Source organism: Chelon labrosus (genome assembly GCF_963514085.1).
Source record: "Chelon labrosus genome assembly, chromosome: 11".
Taxonomy (NCBI): domain Eukaryota; kingdom Metazoa; phylum Chordata; class Actinopteri; order Mugiliformes; family Mugilidae; genus Chelon; species Chelon labrosus.
This window is the reverse complement of record NC_140344.1, coordinates 19,102,319-19,120,843: the sequence shown is the minus strand read 5'-3', so window position 1 is coordinate 19,120,843 and position 18,525 is coordinate 19,102,319. Positions and strand designations below refer to the sequence as shown.

Here is an 18,525-nt window from a genome sequence, read left to right as displayed (position 1 = left end):
ATCTTTCACAGCAGATCTGAGACGTGAGAGCAGTTGCTGGGAACTTTCATTGTGCAGCTTAAAAGGTCAGTCGCAGGTCATTTGGACCTGGCTAGGCTTAAGATTTTGTTCCCAGTGCATTTTCAATTGTTTATGATATTGAAATGGAAAAGTCAGAACAGAAAACAAAATATGATGTATCACTTGAGTTGTGTCATGAAAAATACATTTGATTTAAGGAATGTTTTGGCCCCCATCACTCTGTGTTTGCAAATTATTACTCAATACTAAATGAAATGACTTGTTGTGATGGGTATCTGGTGCATTGTGATATTTTGCTAGTTGACTTTTACAACCTGTGTATATCATCTCATCTGGCGCTATTGAATTAAACAGGGTAATTGAAAACACGATAAAGTCATCATCTTAAATCATTAAATTTACTGACACTGTAAAAATGCCTTCGTCAATCATCCAGGCCAAGTTTAGGTTTGTGCTAGAGAACAGAGAACCTTCAGTGGAATTTTTCTTCCTTTTTGTTTTTTAAGGGGCCCCGATTCTTAATTACAGCTGTTATTTTTGTCACGAGTCCCCTTTTGATTTGCTGCACTGGATCAGAACTCGAGTCGAGCTGGTTTTGTCGTAAAACCTCCCTGAGCCCTGCCTGAGTCTGACTCCCGAGTCTGTTGGTGGGAGTTGTAAAGCGAAGGATGCAAGGGAGGGTTTGATTCGATGCAGGTGTTGCGCTCTGGTGTAGAAACAGTGTCATGGTGTGGGTGGAGATGGGAAGCCGTGGGTCACAAGGTCGTTTCTAGCCTTCATAACAAGTATGTGTTTGAAAGAGTAATGGTGAGATGAGAAACTGATCCATCCTTAATGTGTGCTAATAAGTTTAAACATGTTTCTGGAGATAAATGAAACACCTCACGCATATTTTACTTTAAAATAATTTGTCTCACAGGCTCAGTGTTTTCTGTTTAGTCATATTATGAGCTGTGGCCCAGCTGAAATCAGAACAGCCTTCAGACTCAGAGGTAATATAAAAGGCCTGTGTAACTAAGAGTTAATGACTGCAGTGAGACACATTTAGGCCAGTGTGTTCTTTTTCCCAGTCGACACAAAACAAGCTCTCAGAGCACCGCTGTGTCTATGGGCATCTGTACGGCCAAGTCGAACCGAGGCATTAGTCTCACCACTCCTCCACTTTAACCCCACCTACCCACCCGGAGCTAGTGTTTCTGTTTGGACATCTGTCCAGAGTTGGCAGTTGCAGATGTTGTTGACGGCTGTTAAACTGAGAGGAAGTTCCAGGCACTCCAAAGTCCAAATGTTTCTTTTCTCGTTTCCCTGTTTTGGTTAGTTTTTTTGCTTTTTTTGTTTTTGGTATCCTTTTCTATTTTTTTTTTTTTTCTTTCCAGATCTGAAAGAAGAGGCGGTACTCCTTTGGGAATGATAGGATCCAGATTTGTGTGGGTCTCTTTTCTTACAGAGCAGTAAGAGTGTGAATAGATTATTATTTTTTTTTTTGTTTCTTATAAATGGGTATCGGGTGTTATGTGAGTTTCCAGAGTACTTATAGCAAGGGAAGCAAAATCTTTTAAAACTCACTCAGACACAAACACACTCAAGCACTCTAAGCGGGGTGACTCATAGCGTTAACCGATGCACAGCTGAGCTTAACTGAGACCTCCTGTAAGCCTGGGAATGGATGCCAGCTTGCACCACGTTTGTGCACCGTGGAAGCTGATCTTGTGTTACTGTGAGCTGGGACGGAGATGAGAGTTCAGAGGCATTGTTTTAGTTCTGGACGACCCATTATTTCTTAAAGCCCTCATTACTCAAGTTTAACTAGTTTCATGTGAAGATGGAGGAGTAAAATTCTCACACAAGCAGAGACGAAGACTGGGTATGAAGCCTCGTTTATCCAGTGGTTAGTTTCATACAGTCTTAGAGTCGTTTTTTTGCATTAAGCTGCTGTTGTTTTTGTGTGTCTTTCCTCTCCCATTGCTGCGGATCTTTAGTGTCCTGGATCCAATACTGCATCAGGAAAAGATTTATTTTTTTCTTTCTCTTTTTTTCCCCCTCAAGGCCATGGCAATTAACAAAGCCTGCAGAGAATTTAAGATGCTCTTGTTTGTTCAGTGCTCTTCTCCGCTATTGTGCTGCTTTATTATGTAAGGGCCCCAATCCCTAAAACCTTGAGGCCAACTTAACAAATGCTCTTATGATCCATTGTTTTGCCCCATGTTTCTCACAAACTGACCCCACTACATCAAATTTAATATAATGGACTGCATTTTAAGTGAGTCATTCCACCGCCTAGTTGAAAACTGATCCCGTTCCTCGGCGTCTGGAGACTCGTGCGCTCCAAGAATTTTATTTGAAACATTTCTCACCTTGTTTTATTGTACTACCAACATTGTTGATTCAGCCTAATCTACAAGCAGAATCATGTTTACCTCATAAAACATTTCCTTGATAAAGTATTACAATTGTTTTTGCATCATTGCCAACACGCCTAATGATGATTGTGTCCTATTATCTGAATGAGAGGTAATTATCATCAGTACACAGTGTTTTTTAAGAATTTCCAACATCGAGGTAATTATAGGCAAGAAAATTAGTAATTTTTGCTAATAGGGAAAAGTGCCATGAGACTGACGCGCATCCTCTGAGTACACATCATTAGTATCTTCATTTTCGATGGTCTTCGAACTGACTCATATTTTAAAGCCAAGCGTGACTGTCTTACGCCCAAACAGTGGAAGCAAGTTGTCCTGACAAGGAAAGTCGTGGGACAGGATGTGGACCCGAGAAGTTCCTGTGTAATCGCTGCAGAGATCTCACACACTGTTCCAACTCTGTAAATGCTTTTGTGAGCCTCTGTGTGCTGCTCCTCACAGCTGAGAATGCAAACTGCTCTCAAATGGAGGTTGAGACTCTAATTGAGTGAGACAAGTGTTTACGATCTCAAATGTCAACCATAGCATCCCTTCAACCTCCGTAATTGTACACTTAATACACCAGCTCGGCGGTACTGACGCTTCATCATATACATTGACATTGAAACACATAGATGACATTGCAGGCGGACTAACACTTGGCAGAAGCCACATTTGAGTCTGATTTACTTTTGGGCTTGTTGCCCGTATTGAAAGACAGGAAATGTGGGAAGATTAGGGGAATGATATGGGGCGAACGGTCCAGTGGCCGGGATTCGAACAGAGGTCTGACACTCAGGGCTCATCTCTCGGCAGTTCGGTCTTGTTTTATTCCCAGTCCTAATGAACACAGTGATTCATCTCTATGGATGTTTGCCATGAAGAAATAATTAAGCAGCTGGTTGTATATTTGCTTTCTCACGGGTTATCATTGAGCTAATAGATCAGTACGATTCATTCTGATATGCTGAATAAACATATGCTGTGGCAAGAGCCAAGAGACGGTTAGCTTGTCTTTAGACCAGGTATCAAGAGTGGAAGCAGAGACCTAGCAAGATTGGCTTTGTCTGGCCAACTTAATGCTGAGCTAACAGGACGTTGTCTCTGGCTTCACATTAATAGTACACAGTCTCTTGGTATAGGCCTACCCTTGGTATTTCTCAACATGCCAAACTATTCTTTTAACTGTCTAATTGTTGTTTACACCAACCCTCAAGACTAATGTTCTAAAGGATCAGGAATGCTTTATGGGTCACCAAACGGTGCGATTCATTTGATCCAGCTGTAACAGTCTTCTGCTAAATTAAGACCCTAACTCACTCAGCCCTCAATCCGTGTCTGTTCTTGAAGCGCCTTGGTTGTCTGATCGGGTGAGTCAGACAGACTTCTTAGGCTAATAACTTCCAGCGGGCTGGCTGAGCCTGGCACATTATGGTGATGAGGCAGCAGACTTTGTGGTGAAACTGGCAAAGCGTCTCCCTGGTGGGTACTGCCAGAGGGGAAGGGGCGGTAACTGAAGCTCTGGGGGCCTATCACCAACTCAGAACTTCAAAGCAATGGTCTGACTCGCAGCTGGGACTGTGTTTGGTAGGGCTGGAAGGGTAAGGGGGCACCAAACATCATCTGCAACTGAGGTTTGGGCTTTTCTACAGCCTTGCATGTTCACCCTTAAATGTTTTAGTGTCTGTTAAGCGCAACCAATTCAGTCCAAGCACCAAGTGCAGCTGGAGACAGAGACTCCACGTAACAACTTACATGTGAAATCTGCCAGACGGGAGACAGCAAAAAAACGATCTGCGTTCAGTCTGAGGCCATGAAACTATTTAAAAAAAAACATAAATGAGAGAATGATGTCAACTCAAGTATAAATACCTTACTTCAAACCAGTAATCCCTGCTGTGAGAAACTTATTGTTGAAATGCTCTGGGCCACACCGGAGGGCGGTAGCGTGGTCTCTGACCTCTATCTGATTGAAACGAACCCGCACAAGTACAAAGTTGAGTGAATGTTTCCCTCCATACATCTTGGTGTGTTTGTGTTGACAGGATGATTGTATGTTAATTTGTATGCCTGTTGTCGCATGGGAGTTATGCTAGCCAAATTAACTGCAGTGCTCTGCTAATCTCGGAGCATCTGCGTATGCGTGTGTGTGTGGGGGGGCTTTGTTTTCGGTAAGTTGTGGGTCCCAGTTGGGTTATGGTTAGGGTGAAGGTTAGGGTTGGGCACTTAGCTGAGACGGTTCGGTTTAAGGTAAGGGGCTAGGGAATGCATTATGTCAGTGGAAGGTCCTCACAAAGATAGAAACACAAGTGTGTGTGTGTGAAACCTTGCGCACGTGTAAACATGCAGATGCCATTTCCAGTGTTTGTGGTTACAGTCTATCTATAGGAAAAGCCTTAACAGACTATAGGAATACTCACCAACACTCCAGCTGCTCTGCTCCTCTGTAATTAGTGCGTCAAAACCGCAGAGCTCTAATGTCGCCTGGCTGACTTTCAACGCTGTGGGAAATTAGGATCCCCTGCAATGTCTCAATAACCATTCTCTGCCAACTCGCCTTGGTTTCCTTTAAATATGACTAAATTGAGACAAAAGCAATAAAAAATGAGTACTAACTAGCATATCGTGTTGTGGAGTACAGGAAAACAAAACTTAATTGAATTGAATGCGCCATAAAATTCCTCTCCAACTTGATGCATAAACAAAGGGTGGTGGAGGAGTGAGAACAGTGGGGATGAAATATTTATTTATGTCACTCTGATACCACTGCGTGGCTCTTTCCTTGCCGCAGAGTTTCGTGGTGCGTCCTTTTGTTATCTTGTATTCAGTGATGACTGTAATCAATAAGAGAACGTAAACACATCTGACTGGAAATGAGGTATTCTCCTGGTTGTTTTTATTTGGTTCTTGTTTCCAGTTGTGTGTACAGTAAATCACAGCCGTTTGTCAGATTGTTGATTCCTAAACCACATGAAGCTTATCTGGGGGTGTCAGAGCTATCACACTTGTGGAAGTGAGAACAGAGTAACTCATGGCTGCTGATGAATGCTGAGAAAATCTCACGTATAGTTAACTATTCTTCTGCCCTCTCCCTCCTTGTCTGCTCTAGGTGCTGCGTGGAGCTCAGCTGATAGCTGTCGCGTCAGCTGATGGGGGAGCCACGGCGGTGGAGGGCTCCCCCCTGCCCCCTGACATCCAAGTGCAGTACGTCCAACTAGCCCCTGTTGCAGATCACACAGCTGCCGTACAGGTAAAGCAATACACACCATGAAAAACGCTTCCAGGCAGCTGTACACATATACACAGACTGGGAAATATTTCAAGAGCTTAAGCTGGAACAGACCCCCAGTAGTAATGTAGATCAGTTCCATTTCACATGTGTTTAATTTTTAGCCTGTCCACAATAAACAGCTGTGTTTCCCACTTCTTTTCCTTCAATTTAAACTACATAAATCAGCAGTGAAATCAGTCATCCGTGATGCCATTAATTTGTGAAGTACAGTATTTATTTATATCTTTTTTCTTATGGAAATTTGGAGTTGCAAGTTTAATTTTGAACGCAACTTCACTGCAACTCAAATGTGTGAGTCCGGTGCACTGATCAGGCATAACATTACGACCACCTTCCCGATATTTTGTAGGTCTCCCTCCAAAACACTTGTGACTCATCAGAGAATGGACATGGGCCGTCTGAGGGTGTCCTGTGGTGTCTGGCACCAGAATGTTGATAGTGGGGGGTCTTTGGCTTGTTCCAGTTTGGGATCTAGTGAATTTGGAGGCCAGGCCAACACCATGTGCTGTTATTCTTTTCTTTTTTTTAAGTTAGTTAGGAGCGTCATTGCTATGTGGTGAGGGTGCCTGGTCTGGTCTACATGGCTGCTACATGTCTAAGTAACATCCACAGGAATGCCAGGTCCAAAAGTTTCCCAGCAGAATATTGAATTGTGACAAGATGTTTAGTGTTATTCACCTCGCCTGTCAGTGGTTTTAATGTTGTGGCTGATCGGATTATGTCAAACGGAAATAATTACGCTGTATTTATCAGCTGTTTCTGACAGCCAGAGCGAATTCAAAGTACCTTGGCTATCCAAATAAACAAGAAACCGCCACATGTATTCCTAATATAAATAAGAAAATCCAAATATACACTGCACTGAAGTCTATTTGTCAACCAGTGACATGTCTAAAACACTATTTAGTTTTTATGTGGAGCATAAAAAATGACAGAAAAGGGAAAGCAAATGCAATTTGATTGAGCTTATGTAACCGTCCTGCAGTGCACCTCCGAGCTCATAGTTATTGCCTGAAATGACATACACAATGTTCTACCTTTGGGTTTATATTCATCACACTTTTTAATCGTCTGTACTGGTGACTCAGCAAAGGAGAATTACATGCCAATCCAAAAATATGAACGTGCCGGGACAGCTAGTCACCTCACATCGTCCGTCTGGCTATCTGCTTATTTTTCCACACGATACAGTCATTGAATTCGTTGCGCTTGAGTCAAGCTCCGAAACATCTGAAAGATGTCTCAGAAGTTGAAAATACAAACACTTCTAAAAGGGATGTCCAGGAGCAAATGCACTTCATCTTGAGAAATTCAGCTTCAGCCACCCAAGAATTAAAAGAGACCTCATAATTTCTGCCCTTCCATATGTATATATACATGTATGTGTTAGTTTTAGGAATTCATACATTTTTTATTTGTTTTTTTCCTTTATTAGAAATAAGGCTGTGACATGCAGTCTTGTTCTGTAATATAATGGTTTGATGGTCTCCATAATGTGGCCGTATGTGTCATGGAATATTTCATTTGAGATCTAATTTAACGTTTAAATGACAGAAATAGTCCATATATGTTGCTCAGAATTTATAGAATTTAGCTTTTGTAAGTTTCCTTGATAAGTGCAGTCTTGTGTGTCTTGAGTGTTTTGACACTAAACCTAAATCACACCGAGCAGCAGCTTGTTCTCTGTGAACCACATCTCAAGATTGTTGATTTCCTCCAATATTATCATATTCTCTCTGCAAACTAAACAGTAAAGTTCTCTCCATGTCTGGTATTACAGACACACAACCCTGGGGGGGCTCCAGTGTTGAGCACCAGAGTGGAGGAGTAGGAGGACGAGTGCTTGCGAAACCAAACTGTCTGCTATAAAGTCTAGTATTCAGATGTAGAGCGTGATACACAAACCCGGAGTGCTAAGTGTGCCACTGTTTATATCACTTATCGTGGTGTTGAAATAGAAATACGAGTGTAATTTCGTCAGTTTTGCTAAACTACTTACAAGTACAATGAGGCTGCTTTTCCATTTTTGTCATACTGTTGCTTCAATACAAAACCCTTAACTCTTAGTCATTATGGTTGGTCTTTGGACAAACAGTAATTAAACATAATGTCGTGGAGTAAACGGAGGGTAACTCGGAGAAGAGTGGTACTTAGTAAATACGCCCCAAATCCCTTGATGAGCGTTTAGAGCCACCGGCACATGTGGAATCAGGATGGTGTTCATGCAAACGGTGCGCTGGTCTTTGAAGTGGTCGCTTTAACTCCGTGAGGAACATAAAAGAAGCAGCGCTTTTCCATTGTCCTCTCTGCTTTTGTTTTCCCCCAAATATGTTGAATATCACATATTCTCTCTGGTGCTTCTTTCTCTGAAGCGCACGCTGTAATGATTACCTTGGATGCGAGTCCAGTCTTGCTTGTGTTGTTATAGTGTAAACAGAGCGAACTTCAAATTACTTGTAGCTGTGCAAAATGTCGCTCCAGTCTCGATATGGATCTCCTTGAAGGCTTTATATTTGCGTCAGATTATATTTACCTCTTTGTGAGACTCAAAGAGAGCGAATGTGCTGATGAGACTCTGACAAACTTCCTCTGAGCCTCTTTTGTTGTCTTTTTTGTTGTCCACAGTTGTCTAGGTAATTGGTTCCACTGCGAGTGTGGAGGTAGTTAAAACATCTTGCAATAATTAAAACAATTATAGGCGTGGATCATACACAATCACATGACCCTGAAATGCTTTTTTTTTTTTTTTTATTTGAGCTGAAACAGTGATTGCCACTCCACGTATTGTATTTCAAGATCTGTGCTCCATGTTGCTTGGCGCAGCGAACAATCAAACTGTTTGTTTACTCAACTGGTTTGTTTGAAACGACTTTTAGGCCAAAAAAGTCCCAGTTTTTGATCCTTATGTTTGACTTTAGACAGATCTTGACAGAAATCAACAAAGCTGACACAGGTCTGAGCAGCCATCAGTGTGCTGTTCTTTAAAGCTGAGGTTTGGTAGATGCATATGGACATGCTCAAAGACAGATTGAAACCGCTTGTTAACAATATGGTGTCTATTGATCAAACTCTTTAGGCGCGAAAATAATATGTCACAATATATATTATTTTAGCGGCTTACAGTGTAAGGGCCCATTAAGACACATGGGTGGGAAGAAAACAAAAAGGCACAGAAAAGCGTTGACTATTTAGACACATGGCTTGGCCTGCCTGGTACAGGGTGGGTTATTATCACAGTTGGGTTTTGATGTCCAAGAGTGTAAATAATGCTGACTTTCAGTTCGAAGTTCAGAGAAAGTTTAGAGCTGTTCTTTTTCTAAAAAAAAAAAAAAAAAAAAAAAAAAAAGTGTTGAATCGAGACTGGCTCTCATCTGTTTCCAGACATATGGAAGCATTTATACAACTTACTGAAAAATTACTTAGGCTTTTGTGTTTATTTATCTCTCCTCTGTTTTTATTTAATAGTTTCCATCACACAGATGAAGTAGAGCGCGACACAAAAAAATCATATTTTGTATCCCGAGCAGCTTTGCTACACGTTGTTGACAAACGCGTGTTTTGTACATGTTGTGTATCCAGCTCAGCTCCGAGGTCTAGACTAACGAACAGCCCGGGTTAAGGAGATTTCTTAAAAGTTCGAAAAAGCTGGTTCACAAACCGAACCGTTACTGATCGACTTTAAAACAGTCTGATCCAGTTTGAACCACTATTTCCAAATGAACTCGCTACCAGAGGTTAACACGCACAGCGCCTTTGTTTCTTTATGAAAAACATCGATTCATATGAGTTTTACTTGGCTTCTGTAGCGCCAGTGCTTACAATGTGTCAGGCTCATATTATTTTTTTGCATTGTGTGTTCTGCAATGGTGCAGCTGTGCTCCAGTCAACGCCGTTGTCTAGTGACAGCACACTGGGCTGAAGGGAGGATTAAATGCTGCAGGTGCGTTTGAGGGAACCTTTGGCGTGCGTCTGAGGAAGCTGTGAGTCACTCTTCGTGGTCATCATCCAGGACTGACTCATGACGCTCTCGTCTTTTAAGGGGGTTTTACCCGAACAATACCTTGGTCTGTCTGACATCGACCGTAGAGAGAGTCGGAGAGCATTAAAAAACACAAATGGCTCATCTCTTGTCAAATCTGTCTCCACCTGTCACTCTGCTTCTTTTCTCATCTCTTTCCCCAACTGTCTTCCTCTTTGTTCTCTGATATATCTCATCTCTAATCTCTCTTGTCATTCCTCTGGTCCATCTGTCTTCTGTCCCTACGTCTGTACCACTCATCAGTAACAATACTTCTAGGATTCCTTTAATTTAATGGGATTAAAAAATACTAAGCACCCCCAGTGCTCATTTTGGCCTTTATACACTTTTCTTTTTAATAAACATTGCCAACTGATCATGGCTTCTTGTCAATTGGTGTGCAGTGGGATTGAGAGACAGAGAAAAGGAGGATTTAGGTTGATAATCTATACACATGGTCAGTGTAGACACAAAGGAAACACTTGAAGCACAAGCATTTGACATAATCCGATCATCCTCAACATTAAAACCGACTGACAGGAGACGTAAATAACATTGACCATCTTGTAAATACACAGTGTTCTGCTGGAAAACTTTTGGATCTGGCATTCGTGTGGATGTTACTTAGACATGTACCAGACCAGACCAGACCAGGCACCCAAACCTCATAGCAATGACACTCCTTGATGTCAGCAGCCATCCCCAGCAGGATGCAGCCTGACACAGACACACACACAAAAACGGTTTAGGAACAACTCCAAAAAAAAAAACATGAAAAACAGCACAAGGTGTTGACCTGGCCTCCAAATTCACTAGATCCCAAGCTGATCAAGTATCTGTGGGATGCACTGGAACAAGCCTGATCCACAGAGGCCCCTCCTCTCAACCCAAAGGCGCTCACTAACAATATCCTGTTGCTGGACGCCACTCTGATGAGTCACAACTGTTTTGGAGGCACAAGGGAGACCTACACAATATTAGGAAGGTCTGACGTCCTTGGCATTAATTTCTCAGGTGCAGCAGCTATTCAGAGAACAGTGATGACGGTGATGGTTTTGATGGTGCAGCAATATTAGAAGTTTAAAATCATAATAAGCAAATGTTGAACATTTCACTGTAAGATGTCACTGTCCTTACCCCGTCCCTCTCCCCTTTCACGTGTCGCAGGCAGCTGAGCTGGCCCCAGCCCTGCAGGCCGAGATGGAGGTGAAAGAGGCCATCCAGGGTGCCATCCACGGAGACAACGGCGAGGTTGTCCAGATCGTCACCTCCGTGGCCACCTGAGGGCCGCCTGGTCCGACACAGACCTGCGATCTGCACAACAGCACGGCCCGACGAGTCTCAGTGGAACATCAGAGGTCAACACATGCATCGTCCGACAAGCAAACCAGCTAGAAAGTCTCTCAGCAAATACTGAAGGTCACTGACAAAACAGAGGAAAGAAACATTTTTCCTGTTTTTCCGTTTTCCCTCGCAAACTGCTCAACTCATTGCCAACCAGATGTCGAAAATGTGGAAATGTTCACAGAGGACTTGAAAAAGACCGTGATACTCCAAAATCAACTGTGGTCCTTCTGGAGTTTTCATCACCAGAATGACTTGACCCACCGCAGAATACACAGTTGGATTATTATCTATCCAGGGAGGTTGCTGCTTGTGCAGACCATCATCTTGCCACTTCATCAGCACAAATTTGTATTTACATCAACTTTGGAAAATGGTGGAGTTATTTGGACTTAAGCTGCTTGGCTAACCCCGAAACCCCTGTGAGGGTTTGTAAAACTCCCCGCTTCCCACCTCAAACAACCAGCAATGTGCTCCTTTCCTCGTCATTTGTCACAGTGGACTCCAGCGGAAAGTAGAATTGGCTGAGGACGGCTACTCTTTGGTTGTGATTAATTTGATTTCCTGTCACTTGCCATAATTCACTCCATACTATGTCTCCCGGCTGTGAGCCCGGCCTTCCTTTACTGTGTTCAGCTTGTTTTCATATTGCCTCAGCCGCACAGCTCTGTTTGTTTGTTTGATTTGTCTAATTGTAACATGCTGAATTTTTTTGGGGGGGGGGGCTCTTTAATTTTTGAGGTAGAAGACCATGAAATAGAAGAGATGGTGCCAGTCGTAGACAGTACGTGTTGCTGGTAGAGTGTCGAGGAAACCCTGGAGCTGTTTATTTCCCCAGTTTTGTTTCTGTGACAGATACAGTCATGTCAATAAAACATGTTTGTGGTTGCCATAAAAGTGTGCTTTCATATATATTTTCCTCTCAGTATATTGTCTTCGTCTCCATCAACTAAAAAAAAAAAAAAAAAAATGTCTTCAAAGCCTTCACAGACATAACTCTGCTTTCATCCACCGCAAATAGCAAATGGAAGAGAGTCTGAAATGATAGTTTGGGTTTGAGGTCTTGTTTCATGTCAAGTTAATTTATTCACTATTTTTGAAGTAAATATGTATCATGTCATCCTCAATAACCGTAGTATTAGGCTACTGTATTGTCGGCAATGTTTACAAAAGAGCCAAAAGAGGCTTTTACTCATTCATTGACAGGTTTTTGTTTTTTTTGTCAAAAGACTGTAATTAATGTGCTGTCGTCATTATGAACTGTAATTGCATTTCTTTAGAACCCATTCTGTACTCACTGCATTATTCTGTTTTTCCTAAAAACTGAGGATTGCTCTTACTTAGAAGGATGCTCCATTAATGATAAATATCCTTGCAGTAAAGAAGAAAGGAGATAAGCAGAACGCTGTGAACGCTGTGTGTTGCTTTGGGTTGGTTTTCCCATGCTTGGTGTGATGTAATAGTGTATTTTGGAGTCGGGATAAGAACCAGGCGACAAAATGAACTTGATAAAACAACATCCATGGTCTTGGCTGCTTACTCTTGTTTCTTTTCAGTCTGTTGTTGCTGTCTCTGACCTCGTTTTACGCTGCTCTGTCCAGTCCCCTCGCTGCCTCTCCTGCTTATTCCTCCCATCCCTCCCACTCGGCTTGTGTGTTTTCCACTATCGCCTCAGAAAGCCGCATTAAAGTGCATTTACTCCCCGTTGAAAACATTCACTAAGCAGAGCTAAAATTTTGTGCGATCGTATGGTGGGTCGATCTATTTGCCATAGAGGAGTTCAAATGTTGCCCCCCCTCCCCCTTTCCGGCCCTCCATTAAACCGCGGACTTGGAAGCGAATAGTCCCTCTTCTTCACTTTTACAACCCTGGGCTCCCTCCAGGAGCCGGAACGGTCGCCATAGCAACCGGCCCTCTCACAGGCTGCCTCTGAGATAACCTGCTGAAAACAGAAATGAATGATAGATGGAGAGATGAGCATGTTTTGGAAGCAGAATGCATGCTTGGAGAGGAGGAGTGGAGTGATGGACAGAGACCAGGCGGTGTATCTTTTCCCTGTGTTCTCCTGCAGTCCCTGCAGATCTGCTGGCATACGCTGCAGCGTGCAAGTCAAAACCTCTGCTCCTCTCCCGTCTCTGACTTCACTTGCTCGTCTTCCCCACGATTAAACTTTTAACAAGGCAGAAGGGGTTACATATTTATTGGAACAGAACTGTGCAAACAGATGTGTCTCTCGGATCATAAATCAACTATTGTTAATCTTGGGGAAACAAAACTCCCCGCAGCAAGTGTTTTATCTCTTTCAGGTCATCAAATTACACCAGGTTGGCCATGAAACGTCTCTCTCACTTTCATTCCGAAAGGTTGCGATCAGGACATGCAGACTTTGTCCTTCCATTGTGTTTCCTCTTGCACCGCGTATCTAGCTGCAGGATACTGACATTAAGTTAGGAGAATTCACGATGTATGTGTCACCGTGCCGTAAAATCAGACTGGAGCAGTCTAACGAGATTCAGGGCTGAGCATCGTAGCTGTTGTTACATGCATCATAAAAAAGACACTGGCTGTTCAATGTCATTTATCTGGGATGTTGAAAGTCCAAATATTGTAGCTATAGTCGGTAATTTATCTGTGCCTGTGGCTGCCTAATAAAACATGACAAGTTGCTAAATGGCTGTCTTGATCATACACTATTTATGTTTTGCTTTGCGTGAAAATTTGATACAGCACTCTGTTAAGTTCCACTCCCCCAGCTCTAGTAAAAATAGATACTATATGTTTTATTTGCAAATGCAAGAAGGAAGATGGGAATTTCCATCCTGATCAAGATTTATTTCTTTCCATAAACCTTTCTTGTTACACTTAAATATATTATTATTATTATGGAGCCCACAGTTTTTAGTCTTGATTTCATAGATATGGTGATGTAGAAATACTCTAAGATGACAACAGATAAAGTGAACTAGAAACAAAATTGATGCACACTGCTAAAAGAAAAGTAAAGGAACACTTTGATAACACATCGGATCTTAATGGGCTAGTCCGCTTTGAGGAAATGTAATTGCAGCAACTCAAAATGGTACTCAGTTGGTTTGTATGGCCTCCTCGTGCTTGTATGTAGTCATGCATGACAACGTTGGTGCTCCTAATGAGACGACGGATGATTTCCTGAGGTATCTCCTCCCAGATCTGGACCAGGGCAGCTCTTGGACAGTGTGAGGTGCAACCTGGTGGCAGAAACATAATGTCTCAGAGGTGTTCTATTTGATTTGGTCATGCACCAGGAGGAATCCAGGACCCACTGCAGCAATGTAGGGTCTGACAATGGGTCCAATATCTAATGGCAGTCGGTTGGGCCTGTGCAACCTCTGCAGGGTCCAGGTATTGCCTCATGCTACCGGTAGTGATCCTGACCCTAGCTAAATGCGAAACTAGTAAAAAACAGTCATTGATGCCCCTCTAGTGCACCTGTTGTTAATTTCATAAACACCAAAGCAGCTGAAACTGATCAACACTCTGTGTCTTAAATTCTTCAGAGCAGTGTATTTTCCACTGCTACTTATCACATGCTGATAGATTTAATCCCCCCCCACAAACATCAGCCTTTTTTGAACAAATACAAGTAAACTTTACTGTGTAATATGTTCAGTTGCGTTTGCGTGGGAGGCAGCCTGTCCATGAGATGGACAAAAACCTGTCCATCTGATCGCTCCCATCCCATCCCGATCACGGAACTGCCCCCCCAAAGAAATCCTGTCCCGCAAAATCCCGAGAGAAAGACTCCTAAATCTCGTCATGTTGTTGTCTAAAATTGGGCGCACTCACGCATTGCAGCGTCATTTTTTAATTTAATCTCCGGCTCCGTCCTCCGTCCCGGTCCCGCCCGCTCCCGTTGATTATTTGCTCTATCCCGTCCCTATCACGTCATCAACAGTGAAAATGACTCCCGTACCGCGGGACACCCGCGGGAATACCGTGACTCGCTGGCGTCCCGAAAAACTGTCACCCTCTAATACGATCCGCGCCCTGCGCCCCCCCTGCAATGACTCTGCGACCCCCCTAGGGGGCGCGCCCCCCACTTTGGGAACCACTGAGCTAGATCTTTCAATGTTTCCTTTAAATGGTTACATACACCAATCAGGCATAACATTATGACCACCTTCCTAACATTGTGTAGGTCTCCCTTGTGCCTCCAAAACACTTGTGACTCATGAGAGAATGGAAATGGACCTTTTGAGGGTGTCCTGTGGTGTCCGGCAACAGGATGTTGTTGGGAGGGGCCTCTGTGGATCATCCCACAGATACTTGGATCAGTTCGGGATCTAGTGAATTTGGAGGCCAGGGGGGTATTCCAGAAAGCAGGTTTAACAAACACTGAGATAAAACTTAACCTCTGGCTTGTCTGAACCTGAGGCGACTAAACCCGAGCTGTCGGTTCCAAAACACCGGTTTGCAATCAGTTCAATCAACCCCGGATTGTTTAACCTAGAGTTGTGCGTGATCACGGCGAAGTTATAAAGGCATCATCTATTGAGAGTCGAAACCATGATTAAAAATGGCAAAGCGCAGAGCAGCCTATTTTTCTGAAGCGGAGCAGCAAGTTCTGCTCGAGGCGTACGAGGAGGAAAGAGCGATAATAACGAAAAAAGCAATAAAAGGAACGAGATCTTGCTTGGCAGAGAATTGCCGACCGCGTAAATGCGTAAGTTTAGTAGGATATAGCACACTAATGTGTCAGAAGCACAATAATTCAGTAGATATTAGGCTACATATTAACTTCTTTGTATGAGACTTTCTTATACTATAGAATACCTTGTCATATATTGTATTATTTTTAATTAGATGTAACCCGACCGCCCTCAAGAGAACGTGGCCGCAGGTCAAAACAAAATATAAAAACATTGTCCAAGTTGGTAAGATATATCTGAGTGCATCATCTTAGACATCACTTATCCAGTATTATATTCTTGAATTGCCATATTGCAACAAGTTACATTCATTTCAAAGCCAATAGGAAGAAAGCAGAGGAGAGGAAGACCGGTTCTGGGCCAGCGGTGTCCCCCCTCACCCCTGTGGAGGAGTTGGCGATCAGTATCAATCGAGGGCGTCCGATGATGGAGGGGATTCCTGGGGGCACGTCATCGGAGCCCTCAACCTCCCAGGAGGAGCAAAATGAACAAGTGCAATGTATTTACCCTAATAGGCCCACTTCTGTCTAATTTGTGTAGCCTTGCATGTTCGAAAATGACCAATTTATAGCCAATATTACCGTTCATATAAATAATAGGAGGATGAATAGACATTATCAGCAGTCAAGGAGGAATCGAGGTAAAGAAATGCTGTGCAGAGACTAGAGCATAGTTTCTTCATGTTTTCTGTCAGTGCATGAGAACACTGGATCAGAACATTTGCTCTATAATGAAGTGTTTTCTCTTTTCAGGCCATGAAACACGCAATGGGCAAATAAATGTGTGAAACAGTCTTACGTGCATTTATTTTATTTTTTTTGGTTGAAGTGATTGTGACAGATTTCATCACGCATTCTTTGACCATCTCTGATGTCAAGTTGCTGAATGTGTTCCTATCTGCTCCTCAATAGCAGGAACTAATTCATTGCGCAACGTTGCAATGTTGTGCAATAGGCTATCGCACGCGCAACAATTACGATGAGCGAATCCACGATGCGTAACGTTCGAAATGTGGGGATGGAGAATGCTGTTTAAATATATTAAAGATTCCGAAGAAAAACAGTAGTGCTCTGGCAAAAACTCATCAGGAAAAGAAAGGATATTAAGTCGTGGTCTTATACCCTCTCACGGTGAATAGCCCGAATGATTTGTGCTTCAATGTCAATTGGATCTTCCTCAAAAGGAAACGTCATTGTGTGACAAGTGTGGAAAAAGCGGTCTGGCTGAACGTGCACTTAAATACCCGAACATAACCTGAACAAAACCTACCCCTACCAGGTTAAGTTCAGAGCCTATGTTACTATAGTTACTTACATAGCCTGATCATTTTTGAGCGTTCTGGAACCGAAATCCCAGGTTTACCGCTAACTCTGGGTTTACATACCCAGTTAAGTTCAGAGCCTATGTTACCATGGTTACTTACATAGCCTGATCATATTTGAGCGTTCTGGAACCGAAATCCCAGGTTTACCGCTAACTCTGGGTTTACATACCCAGTTAAGTTCAGAGCCTATGTTACTATAGTTACTTACATAGCCTGATCATTTTTGAGCGTTCTGGAACCGAAATCCCAGGTTTACCGCTAACTCTGGGTTTACATACCCAGAGTTAGCGGTAAACCTGCTTTCTGGAATACCCCCCAGGTCAACACTTTGTGATGTTCTTCGTGTTTTTTTGAGTTGCATCCTGCTGGGGATGACTGCTGCCATCAAGGAGTGAGTGTCGTTGGTATGGTTTGGGGGTGCCTGGTCTGGTCTAGGTGGGTGGCTCATATCTAAGTAACAACCACATGGTCCAAAGGTTTCCCAGCAGAACATTGAATTGTCGCATGGTCAATGTTATTTACTTCACCTGTCAGTGGTTTTAATGTTATGGCTGAGCCATGTAAATGTGAGTTCTGATATAAATCTGCATCCTGAAATGACTAACACACATTTCTTCCAGTGCTCTCCTCATTGGTCCTCGTCAGCTTTAGTACCTTTGACGCGCTAAAAGTGGGTGAGATGTCACCTGGAAATATCATCTGAGTTAGAACAATAGATAGATCAATGTATCGTTTGTTCTACATGAGGCGCCAATGATAATAAGATAAGTATAATTCAGTCTGAGTCCGGAGGAAATCCTTTGACTACTGGAAAAGCGGTGCAACCTATGAGAAGTGGGTGCGCAGAGTCCATCTGAAGCTGCCTGGATGGGAGGTACTCTGTCAGTGTGGGGACCAGATGTGAGAGAGAGGAGGGGTGCAAGCTCATCCACGGCAGCGGCTGTAAAATGCTTCCTGGTCAACGAGGTTCCTTCAAAACAAACCGTAAAAGTTGACAGCTCGGACCTTCAGACTGAACGCGTCTAATTTTGGCGTCTTGGGGTAAGTTAAACATCCTCCAACCGTCTGCGTGGCTGATATCAATGCGCATTACGTCGATGCCCTGAAGGTGAACTTAAGACGTGATGACGTGAAGAGTGGGGGTACGTTCATTTCGCAGACTCGCGAGAAGATTTGTGATTAGCCTCTCTGTTGATTTGTTCCCTTCGAGGTGTTTACACTGTGTTTGACCGCTGGCACTGACGTAAAGGCAGCCACTAGTGGCTTTCCATAGTAATGTGGCTCACGGTGATAGTCACCTGACGTGTTAGCGTCCAGGAAGAAGCAGGTGCATCATGCCAAGAGCTTATAACCACAAAAGACAACAAACATTTGATTTGGAATAGTGTGTTAGCCTATTCTATTACACTTTATATGATATAACATAGAGAAGGAAAATA

At 43.0% G+C, this 18,525-nt stretch overlaps 1 protein-coding gene across 4 annotated transcripts in view; it reads left to right on the top strand.

The window, feature by feature from the left end:
* The window catches only part of banp (BTG3 associated nuclear protein), a 58,228-nt gene extending 44,539 nt beyond the window's left edge, over positions 1-13,689 (top strand). For all 4 annotated transcript variants that reach the window (XM_084555867.1, XM_084555866.1, XM_084555868.1 and 1 more), the window contains 2 exons: positions 5,530-5,670; positions 10,898-13,689. In XM_084555867.1, coding sequence (XP_084411993.1) covers positions 5,530-5,670; positions 10,898-11,014 — 258 coding nt within the window. In that variant the 3' untranslated portion in view covers positions 11,015-13,689. The remainder of the gene's footprint in view (positions 1-5,529; positions 5,671-10,897) is intronic.
* The last annotated feature ends 4,836 nt before the right edge of the window (positions 13,690-18,525 follow it).